The sequence below is a fragment of the Nerophis ophidion genome, linkage group LG03 (genome assembly GCF_033978795.1).
Source record: "Nerophis ophidion isolate RoL-2023_Sa linkage group LG03, RoL_Noph_v1.0, whole genome shotgun sequence".
Taxonomy (NCBI): domain Eukaryota; kingdom Metazoa; phylum Chordata; class Actinopteri; order Syngnathiformes; family Syngnathidae; genus Nerophis; species Nerophis ophidion.
In genome coordinates this window covers 11,298,566-11,313,800 of record NC_084613.1, presented here as the reverse complement: position 1 = coordinate 11,313,800, position 15,235 = coordinate 11,298,566, and the positions used below count along the sequence as shown (strand labels likewise).

The 15,235-nt window shown below is 43.1% G+C and overlaps 1 protein-coding gene across 1 annotated transcript in view; it reads left to right on the top strand.

Annotated features, from left to right (window-relative positions):
* Positions 1-15,235, top strand: part of hbp1 (HMG-box transcription factor 1) — a 37,838-nt gene that overhangs the window by 5,746 nt on the left and 16,857 nt on the right. Inside the window, exons 4-5 of the mRNA XM_061894255.1 lie at positions 7,069-7,183; positions 9,383-9,497. Of these exons, the coding sequence (XP_061750239.1) occupies positions 7,069-7,183; positions 9,383-9,497 (230 nt within the window). The remainder of the gene's footprint in view (positions 1-7,068; positions 7,184-9,382; positions 9,498-15,235) is intronic.

Genomic DNA, 15,235 nt, shown 5'->3' with positions numbered 1-15,235 from the left:
TTCTGGAACATCCCATATCTGCTTATTGTGTTACTAGTGTTTTAGTGAGATTATATGGTCTTACCTGTATCGGGGGCGGCCGGTGGGAGGAGGCAAGAGAGTGCACAGCTGCAGGAGGAGCAACACAAGCTCTCCGCTCATGTCTACGCCAAGAGCCGACTTATTAGCACCATTTTCTCACCGAAACCTGCCGGTTGACATGTGGTAGGGAACCATGTTCGCTTGACGGCTCTGTTCCATTGTGAAGCTTCACCGTCATCATTCGGGAATGTAAACAAGGAAACATCAATACACCGCTTCCCACCTACATATTTCTTCTTTGACGTCTCTATTATTAATTGAACAAATTGCTAAAGATTCAGCAACACAGATGTCCATAATACCGTGTATTTATGCGATTAAAGCAGACGACTTATAGCTGGGATCGGTGCTTGACCAAAATGTCCGCTACAATCCGGGACATAACGCGCACGCGTGATCATACCGTGACGTTTTCAGCAGGATAATTCGCGCGAAATTTAAAATTGCAATTTAGTAAGCTAAACAGGCCGTATTGGCATGTGTTGCAATGTTAAGATTTCATCGTTGATATATAAACTATCAGATGGCCACCAGCAGCGAGAGCGATTTGGACCGAGAAAGCGATGATTTCCCCATTAATTTGAGCGAGGATGAAAGATTCGTGGATGAGGAAAGTGAGAGTGAAGGACTAGAAAAACAAAACGGAAAAAAAAAACTAGACGGCAGTGAGAGCGATTCAGATGTTATTATAGACACATTTACTAGGATAATTCTGGAAAACACCTTATCTGCTTATTTTGTTACTAGTGTTTTAGTGACATTATATGGTCTTACCTGTATCCGACGGTCGGGGGCGGCCGGTAGGAGGAGGCAAGAGAGTCCGCAGCTGCAGGAGGAACAACACAAGCTCTCCGCTCATGTGTACGCCAAGAGCCGACTTATTAGCACCATTTTCTCACCGAAACCTGCCGGTTGACATGTGGTAGGGAACCATGTTCGCTTGACCGCTCTGTTCCATAGTAAAGCTTCAGCATCATCTTTCGGGAATGTAAACAAGGAAACATCATTACACCGCTTCCCACCTACATCTTTCTTCTATGACGTCTCCATTATTAATTGAACAAATTGCTAAAGATTCAGCAACACAGATGTCCAAACTACTGTGTAATTATGCGATTAAAGCAGACGACTTATAGCTGGGGTCGGTGCTTGACCAAAATGTCCGCTACAATCCGTGACGTCACGCGCACGCGTCATCATACCGCGACGTTTTCAGCAGGATAATTCGCGCGAAATTTAAAATTGCAATTTAGTAAACTAAACAGGCCGTATTGGCATGTGTTGCAATGTTAAGATTTCATCATTGATGTATAAACTATCTGACTGCGTGGACAGCAACTTTTAGCTCTAATTTCCAAACTTGTATACACTACTGAATTGGGGTCTTATGGCCACTTATGTGGACACTTATACTGCCATCTGGTGGTGTCAGAAGAGTATAACATACAATGGAATTTGGAAAAAAAAGTGTAAAAATAAAAAATAGCATGTAGTGGGTTTCAGTAGAGCTTTAATATGAAAGTTTAATGTTAGTGCGGCCGGCGAGTTTTATATGAATGGCGCTTGACAGCGCTGTGTGCGGAGCTGAAATAATCTACCAATCACAGTGTGGTATGTGGCTCTGGTGGTCCAAATATTGACGTCACCTACGTGATGCAAGCTCTCTCTCCTGTGTGTATGTCTCTCTCCCCCGGCGCCGCTGTAAACAGTCCAGGCCGAGGAGATGAGCAATCCGGCAGCTTCCGTAGCACTCCGCCGGGCAGCTTCCGTAGCACTCCGCCGAAGGACCCAGCGTCAATACAAAACTGTGGTGCACTGGACCCCAGCGCTGATATTCCGACAGAGTCGCTGGGCGAATCGGACGTGTGACACGTTAGGTCGTGATGTTAGCCCGTTTCGGGGCTAATTGTGCTACCGTAACTGTAAACTCCACGGCGAGACGATTTTTGGTATTTGGGTCCAAAATGGCTCTTTCAACGTTCTGGGTTGCCTACCTCTGCGTTAGTGGAAAAGCGGCAAATGAGTGAAAGCGACAGAAACGTCGCCATGGAGACGAGGGGTTTTCTTCCATGCCTGGATGCAGTCACACCGCGACACCTGTCCGTCAGCGATAACAGTCCTTGATAACCTGGAGTAATTCAAACCGTTATTTGTTGTTTTTTTTTATTGTTTATTTTGCATTGCCTCACATTACTTAATTCTCATTTGGTTCATTTATATTTTTATTTTATTTTGTGTTGAAAAAAAAAATAAAGACATTTAAAAATATATATTTTTTAAGATATCTTAGCGCTGCGGGAAACTCTGCATAAGCATTCTTTCATATTAAGGTGGGGGCCGCAAAATAACGTCTCACTGGCAGTCCAACATGAAACTTTCATATTAAGGTGGGGCCGCAAAATAACGTCTCGCGAGCCGCACTAACATGAAACTTTCATAGCAAGGTGGGCACCGCAAAATAACGTCTCGCGGGCCGCAGTAACATGAAACTTTCATATTAAGGTGGGGGCCGCAAAATAACGTCTCGCGAGCCGCACTAACATGAAACTTTCATAGCAAGGTGGGGACCGCAAAATAACGTCTCGCGGGCTGCAGTAACATGAAACTTTCATATTAAGGTGGGGGCCGCAAAATAACGTTTTGCTGGCCGCACTAACATGAAACTTTCATATTAAGGTGGGGGCCGCAAAATAGCGTCTCACGGGCAGCACTAACATGAAACTTTCATATTAAGGTGGGGGCCGCAAAATAACGTCTCACGGGCCGCCCTAACATGAAACTTTCATATTAAGGTGGGGGCCGCAAAATAACGTCTCACGGGCCGCCCTAACATAAAACTTTCATATTAAGGTGGGGGCCGCAAAATGACGTTTTGCTGGCCGCGCTAACATGAAACTTTCATATTAAGGTGGGGGCCGCCAAATAACGTCTCACTGGCCGCACTAACATGAAACTTTCATATTAAGGTGGGGGCAGCAAAATTACGTCTCACGGGCCGTGCTAACTTGAAACTTTCATATTAAGGTGGGGGCCGCAAAATAACGTCTCACTGGCCGCGCTAACATGAAACTTTCATATTAAGGTGGGGGCCGCAAAATAACGTCTCACGGGCCGTGCTAACATGAAACTTTCATATTAAGGTGGGGGCAGCAAAATTACGTCTCACGGGCCGTGCTAACTTGAAACTTTCATATTAAGGTGGGGGCCGCAAAATAACGTCTCACTGGCCGCGCTAACATGAAACTTTCATATTAAGGTGGGGGCCGCAAAATAACGTCTCACGGGCCGTGCTAACATGAAACTTTCATATTAAGGTGGGGGCAGCAAAACAATGTCTCACTGGCCGGCCTAACATGAAACTTTCATATTAAGGTGGGGGCAGCAAAATTACGTCTCACGGGCCGTGCTAACTTGAAACTTTCATATTAAGGTGGGGGCCGCAAAATAACGTCTCACTGGCCGCACTAACATGAAACTTTCATATTAAGGTGGGGGCAGCAAAATTACGTCTCACGGGCCGTGCTAACTTGAAACTTTCATATTAAGGTGGGGGCCGCAAAATAACGTCTCACTGGCCGCGCTAACATGAAACTTTCATATTAAGGTGGGGGCCGCAAAATAACGTCTCACGGGCCGTGCTAACATGAAACTTTCATATTAAGGTGGGGGCAGCAAAACAATGTCTCACTGGCCGGCCTAACATGAAACTTTCATATTAAGGTGGGGGCAGCAAAACAATGCCTCACTGGCCGCCCTAACATGAAACTTTCATATTAAGGTGGGGGCAGCAAAATTACGTCTCACGGGCCGTGCTAACTTGAAACTTTCATATTAAGGTGGGGGCCGCAAAATAACGTCTCACTGGCCGCGCTAACATGAAACTTTCATATTAAGGTGGGGGCCGCAAAATAACGTCTCACGGGCCGTGCTAACATGAAACTTTCATATTAAGGTGGGGGCAGCAAAACAATGTCTCACTGGCCGGCCTAACATGAAACTTTCATATTAAGGTGGGGGCAGCAAAACAATGCCTCACTGGCCGCCCTAACATGAAACTTTCATATTAAGGTGGGGGCCGCAAAATAACGTCTCACTGGCCGCACTAACATGAAACTTTCATATTAAGGTGGGGGCCGCAAAATAACGTCTCACTGGCCGCACTAACATGAAACTTTCATATTAAGGTGGGGGCCGCAAAATAACGTCTCTTGGGCCGTGCTAGCATGAAACTTTCATATTAAGGTGGGGGCCGCAAAATAACGTCTCGCGGGCCGCTCTAACATTAAACTTTTATATTAAGTTGGGAGGCCCCAAAATAACGTCTCGCGGGCCGCGTATAACATTAAACTTTCATATTAAGGTGGGGGCTGCAAAATAATGTCTCACTGACCGCGCTAACATGAAACTTTCATATTAAGGTGGGGGCTGCAAAATAACGTCTCACTGGCCGCTCTAACATGAAACTTTCATTATAAGGTGGGGGCCTCAAAATAACGTCTAGCGGGCCATTCTAACATGAAACTTTCATATTAAGGTGGGGGCCGCAAAATAACGTCTCAAAGGCCATTCTAACATGAAACTTTCATATTAAGGTGGGTGCCGCGACATAACATCTCGCGGGCCGCACTAACATGAAACTTTCATAGCAAGGTGGGTACCGCAAAATAAAGTCTCGCGGGCCGCACTAACTTGAAACTTTCATATTAAGGTGGGGGCCGCAAAATAACGTCTCAGTGGCCGCACTAACATGAAACTTTCATATTAAGGTGGGGGCCGCAAAATAACGTCTCGCGGGCCGAACTAACATTAAACTTTCATATTAAGGTGGGGGCCGCAAAATAACGTCTCACGGGCCGCACTGATATGAAACTTTCATATTAATGTGGGGGCTGCAAAATAATGTCTCACTGACCGCGCTAACATGAAACTTTCATATTAAGGTGGGTACCGCAAAATAACGTCTCGCGGGCCGCACTAACATGAAACTTTCATAGCAAGGTGGGTACCACAAAATAACGTCTCGCGGGCCGCACTAACTTGAAACTTTCATATTAAGGTGGGGGCTGCAAAATAACGTCTCGCGGGCCGCACTAACATGAAACTTTCATATTAAGGTGGGGGCCGCAAAATAACGTCTCGCGGGCCGAACTAACATTAAACTTTCATATTAAGGTGGGGGCCGCAAAATAACGTCTCACGGGCCGCACTGACATGAAACTTTCATATTAATGTGGGGGCTGCAAAATAATGTCTCACTGACCGCGCTAACATGAAACTTTCATATTAAGGTGGGGGCTGCAAAATAACGTCTCAGTGGCCGCTCTAACATGAAACTTTCATTATAAGGTGGGGGCCTCAAAATAATGTCTCGCGGGCCATTCTAACATGAAACTTTCATATTAAGGTGGGGGCCGCAAAATAACGTCTCACAGGCAATTCTAACATGAAACTTTCATATTAAGGTGGGGGCCGCAAAATAACATCTCGCGGGCCGCTCTAACATGAAACTTTCATAGCAAGGTGGGTACCGCAAAATAACGTCTCGCTGGCCGCACTAACATGAAACTTTCATATTAAGGTGGGGGCCGCAAAATAACGTCTCGCGGGCCGCTCAAACATGAAACTTTCATATTAAGGTGGGGGCCGCAACATAACATCTCGCGGGCCGCACTAACATGAAACTTTCATAGCAAGGTGGGGACCGCAAAATAACGTCTCGCGGGCCGCACTAACTTGAAACTTTCATACTAAGATGGGGGCCGCAAAACAACGTCTCACTGGCCGTCCAACATGAAACTTTCATATTAAGGTGGGGCCGCAAAATAACGTCTCACTGGCCGTCCAACATGAAACTTTCATATTAAGGTGGGGGCCGCAAAATAACGTCTCACTGGCCGTCCAACATGAAACTTTCATATTAAGGTGGGGGCCACAAAATAACATCTCGCGGGCCGCTCTAACATGAAACTTTCATAGCAAGGTGGGTACCGCAAAATAACGTCTCGCTGGCCGCACTAACATGAAACTTTCATATTAAGGTGGGGGCCGCAAAATAACGTCTCGCGGGCCGCTCAAACATGAAACTTTCATATTAAGGTGGGGGCCGCAACATAACATCTCGCGGGCCGCACTAACATGAAACTTTCATAGCAAGGTGGGGACCGCAAAATAACGTCTCGCGGGCCGCACTAACTTGAAACTTTCATATTAAGATGGGGGCCGCAAAACAACGTCTCACTGGCCGTCCAACATGAAACTTTCATATTAAGGTGGGGCCGCAAAATAACGTCTCACTGGCCGTCCAACATGAAACTTTCATATTAAGGTGGGGGCCGCAAAACAACGTCTCACTGGCCGTCCAACATGAAACTTTCATATTATGGTGGGGCCGCAAAATAACGTCTCACTGGCCGCGCTAACATGAAACTTTCATATTAAGGTGGGGGCCGCAAAATAACGTCTCACTAGCCGCACTAACATGAAACTTTCATATTAAGGTGGGGGCCGCAAAATAACGTCTCACTGGCCGCGCTAACATGAAACTTTCATATTAAGGTGGGGGCCGCAAAATAACGTCTCACTAGCCGCACTAACATGAAACTTTCATATTAAGGTGGGGGCAGCAAAATTACGTCTCACGGGCCGTGCTAACATGAAACTTTCATATTAAGGTGGGGGCCGCAAAATAACGTCTCGCGGGGCGCACTAACATGAAACTTTCCTATCAAGGTGGGGGCCGCACAATAACGTCTCACAGGGCGCAGTTGGCCCGCGGGCCGCATGTTTGAGACCCCTGTCATAGACAGTGCAACCCACTGGACAATACCAGGATTAAATTTTTTTTTTTTTTTTCACATTCCAATCTAAAAATGTACGTCTTTAAAAATTATATAATACATCTGGTACTGGATGGTCACATGACATTCCCTACAAATGTGAACTGGGGGTGTAATAATTTCAATCGTTTTCCTTTGTGTTTCATTCCAGATCATCTCCAGTCCACATTTTTGGCAACAGTTTACATTCCTACGCCCGTCCTCCCCTGGCCAGCAGCGCGCCGATCCCCTCTAGAGGTCACCTCAGGGAGCGCAGGCGTGTCAGGGTAACTGTCCGTCCAACCAATGGGATTAAGTTTTATCGAAGGTTGTTTTTTTTCCACAAAGGGAGGAATGATGCTCTTTTATATATACAGTGGCGATCAAAAGTTTGCATACACTTGTAAAGAACATCATGTCATGGCTGTCTGAAAAAAAAGTAGAAGTACACGTTTGTGTACTTATGGACTAATTACATCATATCAGAAAATGATTTTTTTGTTTTTATCCTAATTAGTGCCCCGGAGCATTACACTACCACCACCATGCTTGATGGTAGTTATGGTGTTCCTGGGATTAATTCTAAAGGCCTTAGTGGCCACATGCGTGAACAGCACCTTTTAGCTCTTATTTCCAAAATTGTGTACACTACTGAATTGGGGTCTAAAGGCCTCTTATGTGGACACTTATACTGCTATCTGGTGGTGTCAGAAGAGTATAACATACATTGGAATTTGGAGGGAAAAAAACTGTAAAAATAAAAATTAGCATGTCACGACAAATGAAGTACACGTTTGTGTACTTATGGACTAAGTACATCATATCAAAAGATGATTTTTAGTTTTTATCCTAATTAGTGCCCAAAGCATAATACTACCACCACCATGCTTGATGGTAGGTCTGGTGTTCCTGTGGGATTAACTCTAAAGGCCTTAAGGCCACATTCGTGGACAGCAAATTTTAGCTCTTATTTCCAAAATTGTGTACACTACTGAATTGGGGTCTTATGCAAACATGTGGACACTTATACTGCCATCTGGGGGTGTCAGAAGAGTATAACATACAATGGAATTTGAAGAGAAAAAAAAACTGTAAACATAAAAATTAGCATGTCACGACACATTAAGTACACGTTTGTGTACTTATGGACTAAGTACATCATATCAAAAGATGATTTTTAGTTTTTATCCTAATTAGTGCCCAGATCATATTACTACCACCACCATGCTTGATGGTAGGCATGGTGTTCCTGGGATTAACTCTAAAGGCCTTAGAGGCCACATGCATGAACAGCACCTTTGAGCTCCTATTTCCAAAATTGTGAACACTACTGAATTGGGGTCTTATGCCGACATATGGACACCTATACTGCCATCTGGTGGTGTCAGAAGAATTTAAAATACAACGGGATTTGGAAAAAAAAAGTGTAAAAATAAAAATTTGCATGTCACGACACACGAAGTACACGTTTGTGTACTTATGGACTAAGGACATTATATCAAAAGATGATTTTTAGTTTTTATCCTAATTAGTGCCCAAAGCATAATACTACCACCACCATGCTTGATGGTAGAAATGGTGTTCCTGGGATTAATTCTAAAGGCCTTAGTGGCCACATGCGTGGACAGCACCTTTTAGCTCTTATTTCCAAAATTGTCTACACTACTGAATTGGGGTCTTATGCAGACATACGGAGTCATATACCCTGTAAAGCACCAGTTCTATTGGCAGCAAAACAGACTTAGAGCATAATAATACCACCACCATGCTTGATGGTACGGATGTTGTTCCTGGGATTAACTCTAAAGGCCTTAGTGGCCACATGCGTGGACAGCAACTTTTAGCTCTAATTTCCAAACTTGTGTACACTCCTGAATTGGGGTCTTATGGCCACTTATGTGGACACTTATACTGCCATCTGGTAGTGTCAGAAGAGTATAACATACAATGGAATTTGAGAAAAAAAATGTAGAAGTACACGTTTGTGTACTTATGGACTAAGTACATCATATCAAAAGAGGATTTTTAGTTTTTATCCTAATTAGGGTCCAATAAGCCCAAATAGCAAAGAGAAATAAAAAAAGCATGTGTCCTTAAGACGTTAAAGGCCTTACCTTTTCTCCTCCAAACATATTGCTGGGTATTGTGGCCAAACAGCTTAATTTTTGTTTCATCCGACCACAGAACTTTCCTCCAGAAGGTCTTATTTTCGTCCATGTGATGTCACCAACAAAATAAGAGTTTTGGAACTTATCGGAAACTCAAGACAGCCATGACATTACGTTTTTTACAAGTTAATGTATACTTTTGATGGCGACGGCTGGACAGAATAAGCGCTCGGACCGTATAATGAAAGAGGAGACAGCCTTTTGTGTGGATGCATGACACCTAAGTTGTACAATTAGCACGGGCAAATCATTGAAACGGCAAGTGAGTAACTCCCGTGGCCTTTTCGTTAATCGTCATTTTTCACTACGTACCGACAGGCCAGCAGTGAATCCGAGTCTGGAGTTTTCTCCATGTCCTCATCCTTCTCTGACGATGAAGACATGGCCTGGTCTCACTCATGGCCCTCCACAGCCTGGCACTGCTTCCTCAAAGGTTGGTATGAGGACGTCCTCATTACACACTGGTTTAAAAAAAGAAAAGAAAAGAAAAGAAAAAAAAAGTAACGTAGATATTGGGTTTCACAATTGAGGAAATTTGTGTCGTACTCAAACAAAACAAAAATATTTCCCCCCCCATCTTTTTTCATTTTTAATCATTTTTAAAAAATACTCCAGGGCTCGGTTGGTAGAGTGGCCGTGCCAGCAACTTAAAGGGTTGCAGGTTGGATTCCCGCTTCCGCCATCCTAGTCAATGCCGTTGTGTCCTTGGGCAAGACACTTTACCCACCTGCTCCCAATGCCACCCACACTGGTTTAAAAAAAGAAAAGAAAAAAAAAGTAACGTAGATATTGGGTTTCACAATTGGGGAAATTTGTGTCGTACTCAAACAAAACAAAAATATTTCCCTCCCCATCTTTTTTCAATTTTAATAATTTTTAAAAAATACTCCAGGGCTCGGTTGGTAGAATGGCCGTGCCAGCAACTTAAAGGGTTGCAAGTTCGATTCCCGCTTCCGCCATCCTAGTCAATGCCGTTGTGTCCTTGGGCAAGACACTTTACCCACCTGCTCCCAGTGCCACCCACACTGGTTTAAATGTAACTTAGATTTTGGGTTTCACCATGTAAAAGTGCTTTGAGTCACTAGAGAAAAGCGCTATATAAATATAATTCACTTCACATCTTAAAGCACCATTTAGCTACGGACGTGGGAGCTGTGAGTTTGCGTTGCCGTCGTTTTATGTAAATAGTCGAACCTAGCGTGATGTTAACCATGCGGCTCTTTAGTGAAGTGAAGTGAAGTTAATTATATTTATATAGCGCTTTTCTCTAGTGACTCAAAGCGCTTTTACATAGTGAAACCCAATATCTAAGTTACATTTAAACCAGTGTGGGTGGGCACTGGGAGCAGGTGGGTAAAGTGTCTTGCCCAAGGACACAACGGCATTGACTAGGATGGCGGAAGCAGGAATCGAAACTGCAACCCTTTAAGTTGCTGGCACGGCCACTCTACCAACCGAGCTATGCCGCCCTGGAGTATTTTTTTAAAATGATTAAAAATGAAAAAAGATGGGGGGGGAAATATTTTTGTTTTGTTTGAGCACGACACACATTTCCCCAATTGTTAGAAATCCCACTGTGAGTATGCTTCACTGATGACACTATTTGGGGAACGTCATTTTGTCCGACTCCTTTCGGCAGCTCTTGATCCCACCATAATGTGGACTGTGACGCGACAGTTTGTTAACATGTAAAAAAATTCTCATTTTGTCCATCAAACGTTTTATACTGTGCGTGAAGGCACTACAGGTGCGGTTTGTTGATGTTATTGACTTGTTGGAGGGCTAATCAGGCATATTGGGTCTGGTTCTGGCTGCGAGCTAATCAATGCTAACATGCTATTTAGGCTAGCTATTTGCGCTCATTTAATATCCTTTACTTTTATCCTCTTTGTTTATAATTTATATTTGCATGTCTCGTGACTCATTATCTGTTTGTAATATTGGCTGCATTTCTCATAGTTGTTTGTGTGTCATGTTGTTCCAGACCACAGCAAACATTACCTAGCTTGCCAAAGATTGTAATAAATATACTGTATTTAAAAGAATAAAGCCCTAACTTGCACGCACAAGTCCATACTGTTAACCATTAAAAGCTAGTAATTTCCAGGCGTTTTTTCACCTTCTGAGTAGCCTCTGATTTACTAAAAGTTTCTAATGTTGTAAAAATGTGTGGAATAAATATTGAATTTCAACATTTCTGTCAACGAAGATTTGCGTCAGCCTGCGACGCATAGTCATTTTGATAGTAAGCTATTGTACCTAATATCAATCAATCATTTAAAGTTGACTCATATAGCCCTAAACCACCAGTGTCTCAAAGGGCTGCACAAGCCACAACGACATCCTGGGCTTAGATCCCACATCAGGGCAAGGAAAAACTCAACCCGATGGGGGTGACAATGAGAAACCTTGGAGAGGACCGCAGATGTAGGAAGGTTGTACATGTAAACGAACTACGATGAGTTCAAGGATCGCTGAAATGAGTGGGACAAAACGGTCATCAGTGATATAGACACTTTCGTCATGTGTTGCCTTCATTATGACACTTATGTACGGCTTTTAATTTTTTCGCGGCTCCAGACAGATGACTTTTTTGTATTTTTGGTCCCTTATGGCTCTTTTGGGTTGCCGACCCCTGTGTTAAAGTGTAATGTTAGTGCAAAGTTAGAGTGTATTTGTAAAAAGTGCACAATAACGCTTCTTGAAGACCCATATTACGTTTACCCCAGGGCAGGTGTGGCTACAAATGTAGCTTACCACCATCATTGTGGATTTAAAGAATGATGGGTTCTCAGTCCTCTGTGAAGTGTTTTGAGTGTCTCGAATAGCACTTTATAAATCTAATCTGTTATTAGTATTGCACTGGGTTTGGGACAGTCAGCACATTAGCGTTAAAGCTGCTGAGTTACCAGTAGGTGGTGCTAAAAGCACTTATTACGTTTCCAAACAATCATTATTGAGCTGATGGAAGCTGTTAAATTCCGCCTAAAAAGCCCCTAAAAACATCCAAACACCTCCATTAGGGTTTTATGTACATAATGTAAGTACAAACCCCGTTTCAATATGAGTTGGGAAATTGTGTTAGATGTAAATATAAACGAAATACAATGATTTGCAAATAATTTTCGACCCATATTCAGTTGACTGCACTACAAAAACAACATATTTGATGTTCAAACTCATAAACTTTATTTTTTTTTTTGCAAATAATAATTGACTTAGAATTTCATGGCTGCAACACGTGCCGAAGTAGTTGGGAAAGGGCATGTTCACCACTGTGTTACATCACCTTTTCTTTTAACAACACTCAATAAACGTTTGGGAACTGAGGAAACTAATTGTTGAAGCTTTGAAAGTGGAATTCTTTCCCATTCTTGTTTTATGTAGAGCTTCAGTCGTTCAACAGTCCGGGGTCTCCGCTGTCGTATTTTACGCTTCATAATGCGCCACACATTTTCGATTGGAGACAGGTCTGGACTGCAGGCGGGCCAGGAAAGTACCCGCGCTCTTTTTTTACCAAGCCACGCCGTTGTAACACGTGCTGAATGTGGCTTGGCATTGTCTTGCTGAAATAAGCAGGGGCGTCCATGAAAAAGACGGCGCTTAAATGGCAGCATATGTTGTTCCAAAACCTGTATGTACCTTTCTGCATTAATGGTGCCTTCACAGATGTGTAAATTACCCATGCCTTGGGCACCAATGCACCCCCATACCATCACAGATGCTGGCTTTTGAATTTTGCGTCGATGACAGTCTGGATGGTTCGCTTCCTCTTTGGTCCGGATGACACAATGTCGAATATTTGAAATAGGGACTCGCCAAACCAGAGAACACTTTTCCGCTTTGCATCAGTTCATCTTAGTTGATCTCGGGCCCAGAGAAGCCGGCGGCGTTTCTGGATGTTGTTGATAAATGGCTTTCGCTTTGCGTAGTAAAGCTTTAACTTGCACTTACAGATGTAGCGACGAATTGTATTTAGTGACAGTGGATTTCTGAAGTTTTCCTGAGCCCATGTGGTGATATCTTTTAGAGATTGATGTCAGTTTTTGATACAGTGCCGTCTGAGGGATGGAAGGTCACGGTCATTCAATGTTGGTTTCCGGCCATGCCGCTTACGTGGAGGGATTTCTCCAGATTCTCTGAACCTTTTGAAAACAGGGTTTGTACATACGTAATGTAGTAACATTCATAATAACATGTAATATATACATGATGTAAGTATTTATGTAATGTAGTATCATTCATGATAACTTGTAATATATACATGATGTAAGTACATATGTAATGTAGTAACATTCATAATAACATGTAATATTTACGTATTTTGATCATTTGAAGCATACACGGCTCAGTAATTTTAAAAACGCATTATGACGCTTGCTTTTTTTTGTTACTCACTGCATACTTTATGAAAGACAACAAACATAATGAAACATCACTTACTGTACCATGTCTGCCAACTGCTAGGGTGTTCATATATTCCATTTTAACTGACGAATGACTCGTAACCCTCACAAAGGAACGGGTTGGGAGGCAACACACGCTTTTCGTGTGGTTTTCACGAGTTCCAGGTCCTAGATTGGCTGTCAAAGTGTCCCAACTTGTCAGATTATATTCTCAGCCATCTACTGCCCAGGTGAGAGACATGATAATATGATCTCCAATAAATGTGCAGGGAGTAAGGAAGCAAGGAAGCAGCAGACCACTCGATGATATAAACATAGAGACACAGGAATTGATCGTGTTGCCGCTATAAATGATTAATTATTAAATTATTTAGTGACTCTTTAAAAGACTCAACTCACACAACGGCAAAGCTTTTGCTGCTACTGAAAGATGCCGCAGATCGTGCCCTGGGGAGGGAGCGCATATTTCACGACCATGTAGACCTATTTGCCCAAAGTGACAAATATTTATTTGAACGCTTTAGGCTACCTCAGCAGTCCCCCCTTTCTTAAAGGGGAACATTATCACCAGACCTATGCAAGCGTCAATATATACCTTGATGTTGCAGAAAAAAGACCATATATTTTTTTAACCGATCTCCGAACTCTAAATGGGTGAATTTTGGCGAATTAAACGCCTTTCTATTATTTGCTCTCGGTTGTGACGTCACCTAGGTAATCAATCGGCCATTTTGTCAAACACATACACATCGAGTCAAATCCGCTCTGTTATTTTCCATTTTTTCGACTGTTTTCCGTACCTTGGAGACATGCCTCGTCGGTGTGTTGTCGGAGGGTGTAACAACACGATCAGGGACGGATTCAAGTTGATTTACATAGAATGTGCATCGATTAGCACGGCATGCTAATCGATGCTAACATGCTATTTATCGGCGATGCTAAGGCAGACATGGCACGGAGATGTATGGATAACCTGCAAATGCATTTCCAACGATAAAGTCAACGAAATCACAAAGGTGAGTGTTGTTGAGGTTGTTGACTTATGTGCTAATCAGACATATTTGCTCGTGGCATGACTGCAAGCTAATTGATGCTAACATGCTATTTAGGCTAGCTGTATGTACATTTGTAGCTGTATTTGCATCCAGCGTTTCCTTCCACCCACATTTAATGCCAAACAAACACTTACCAATCGACAGATTTAAGTTGCTCCAGTGTCAATGCGAAAGTCCTGATCGGTTGGTCCGCACATTTTACCGGCGATGCTAAGGCAGACATGCGCGAATGGCGTCAATAGCTATTCGCTCAATAGCTTCAGTTTCTTCTTCAATTTCGTTTTTGCTATCTGCCTCCATAATCCAACCATCCGTTTCAATACATGCATAACCTGTTGAATCGCTTAAGCCGCTGAAATCCGAGTCTGAATCCGAGCTAATGTTGCTATATATTTATCCGCCATGTTGTTTGTATTGGAATCACTGGATGACGTCACAGGAAAATGGACGGTGGCTTCGCCGATAGCGAAAATCAGGCACTTTAAAGTCTTTTTTTGGAATATTCCGGGACGGGTAAAATTTTGAAAAAAACTTCGAAAAATAAAATAAGCCACCAAGAACTGATTTTTATTGATTTTAACCCTTCTGAAATTGTGATAATGTTCCTTTTTAAACTTACGTGCAGACATTATGTATTCCCCCCGCGGGATAATCCAAATTTCTCTTCTGTAATCTGTCTGTGTTTTCTACGTGTGTTTGATGGTCGGCTT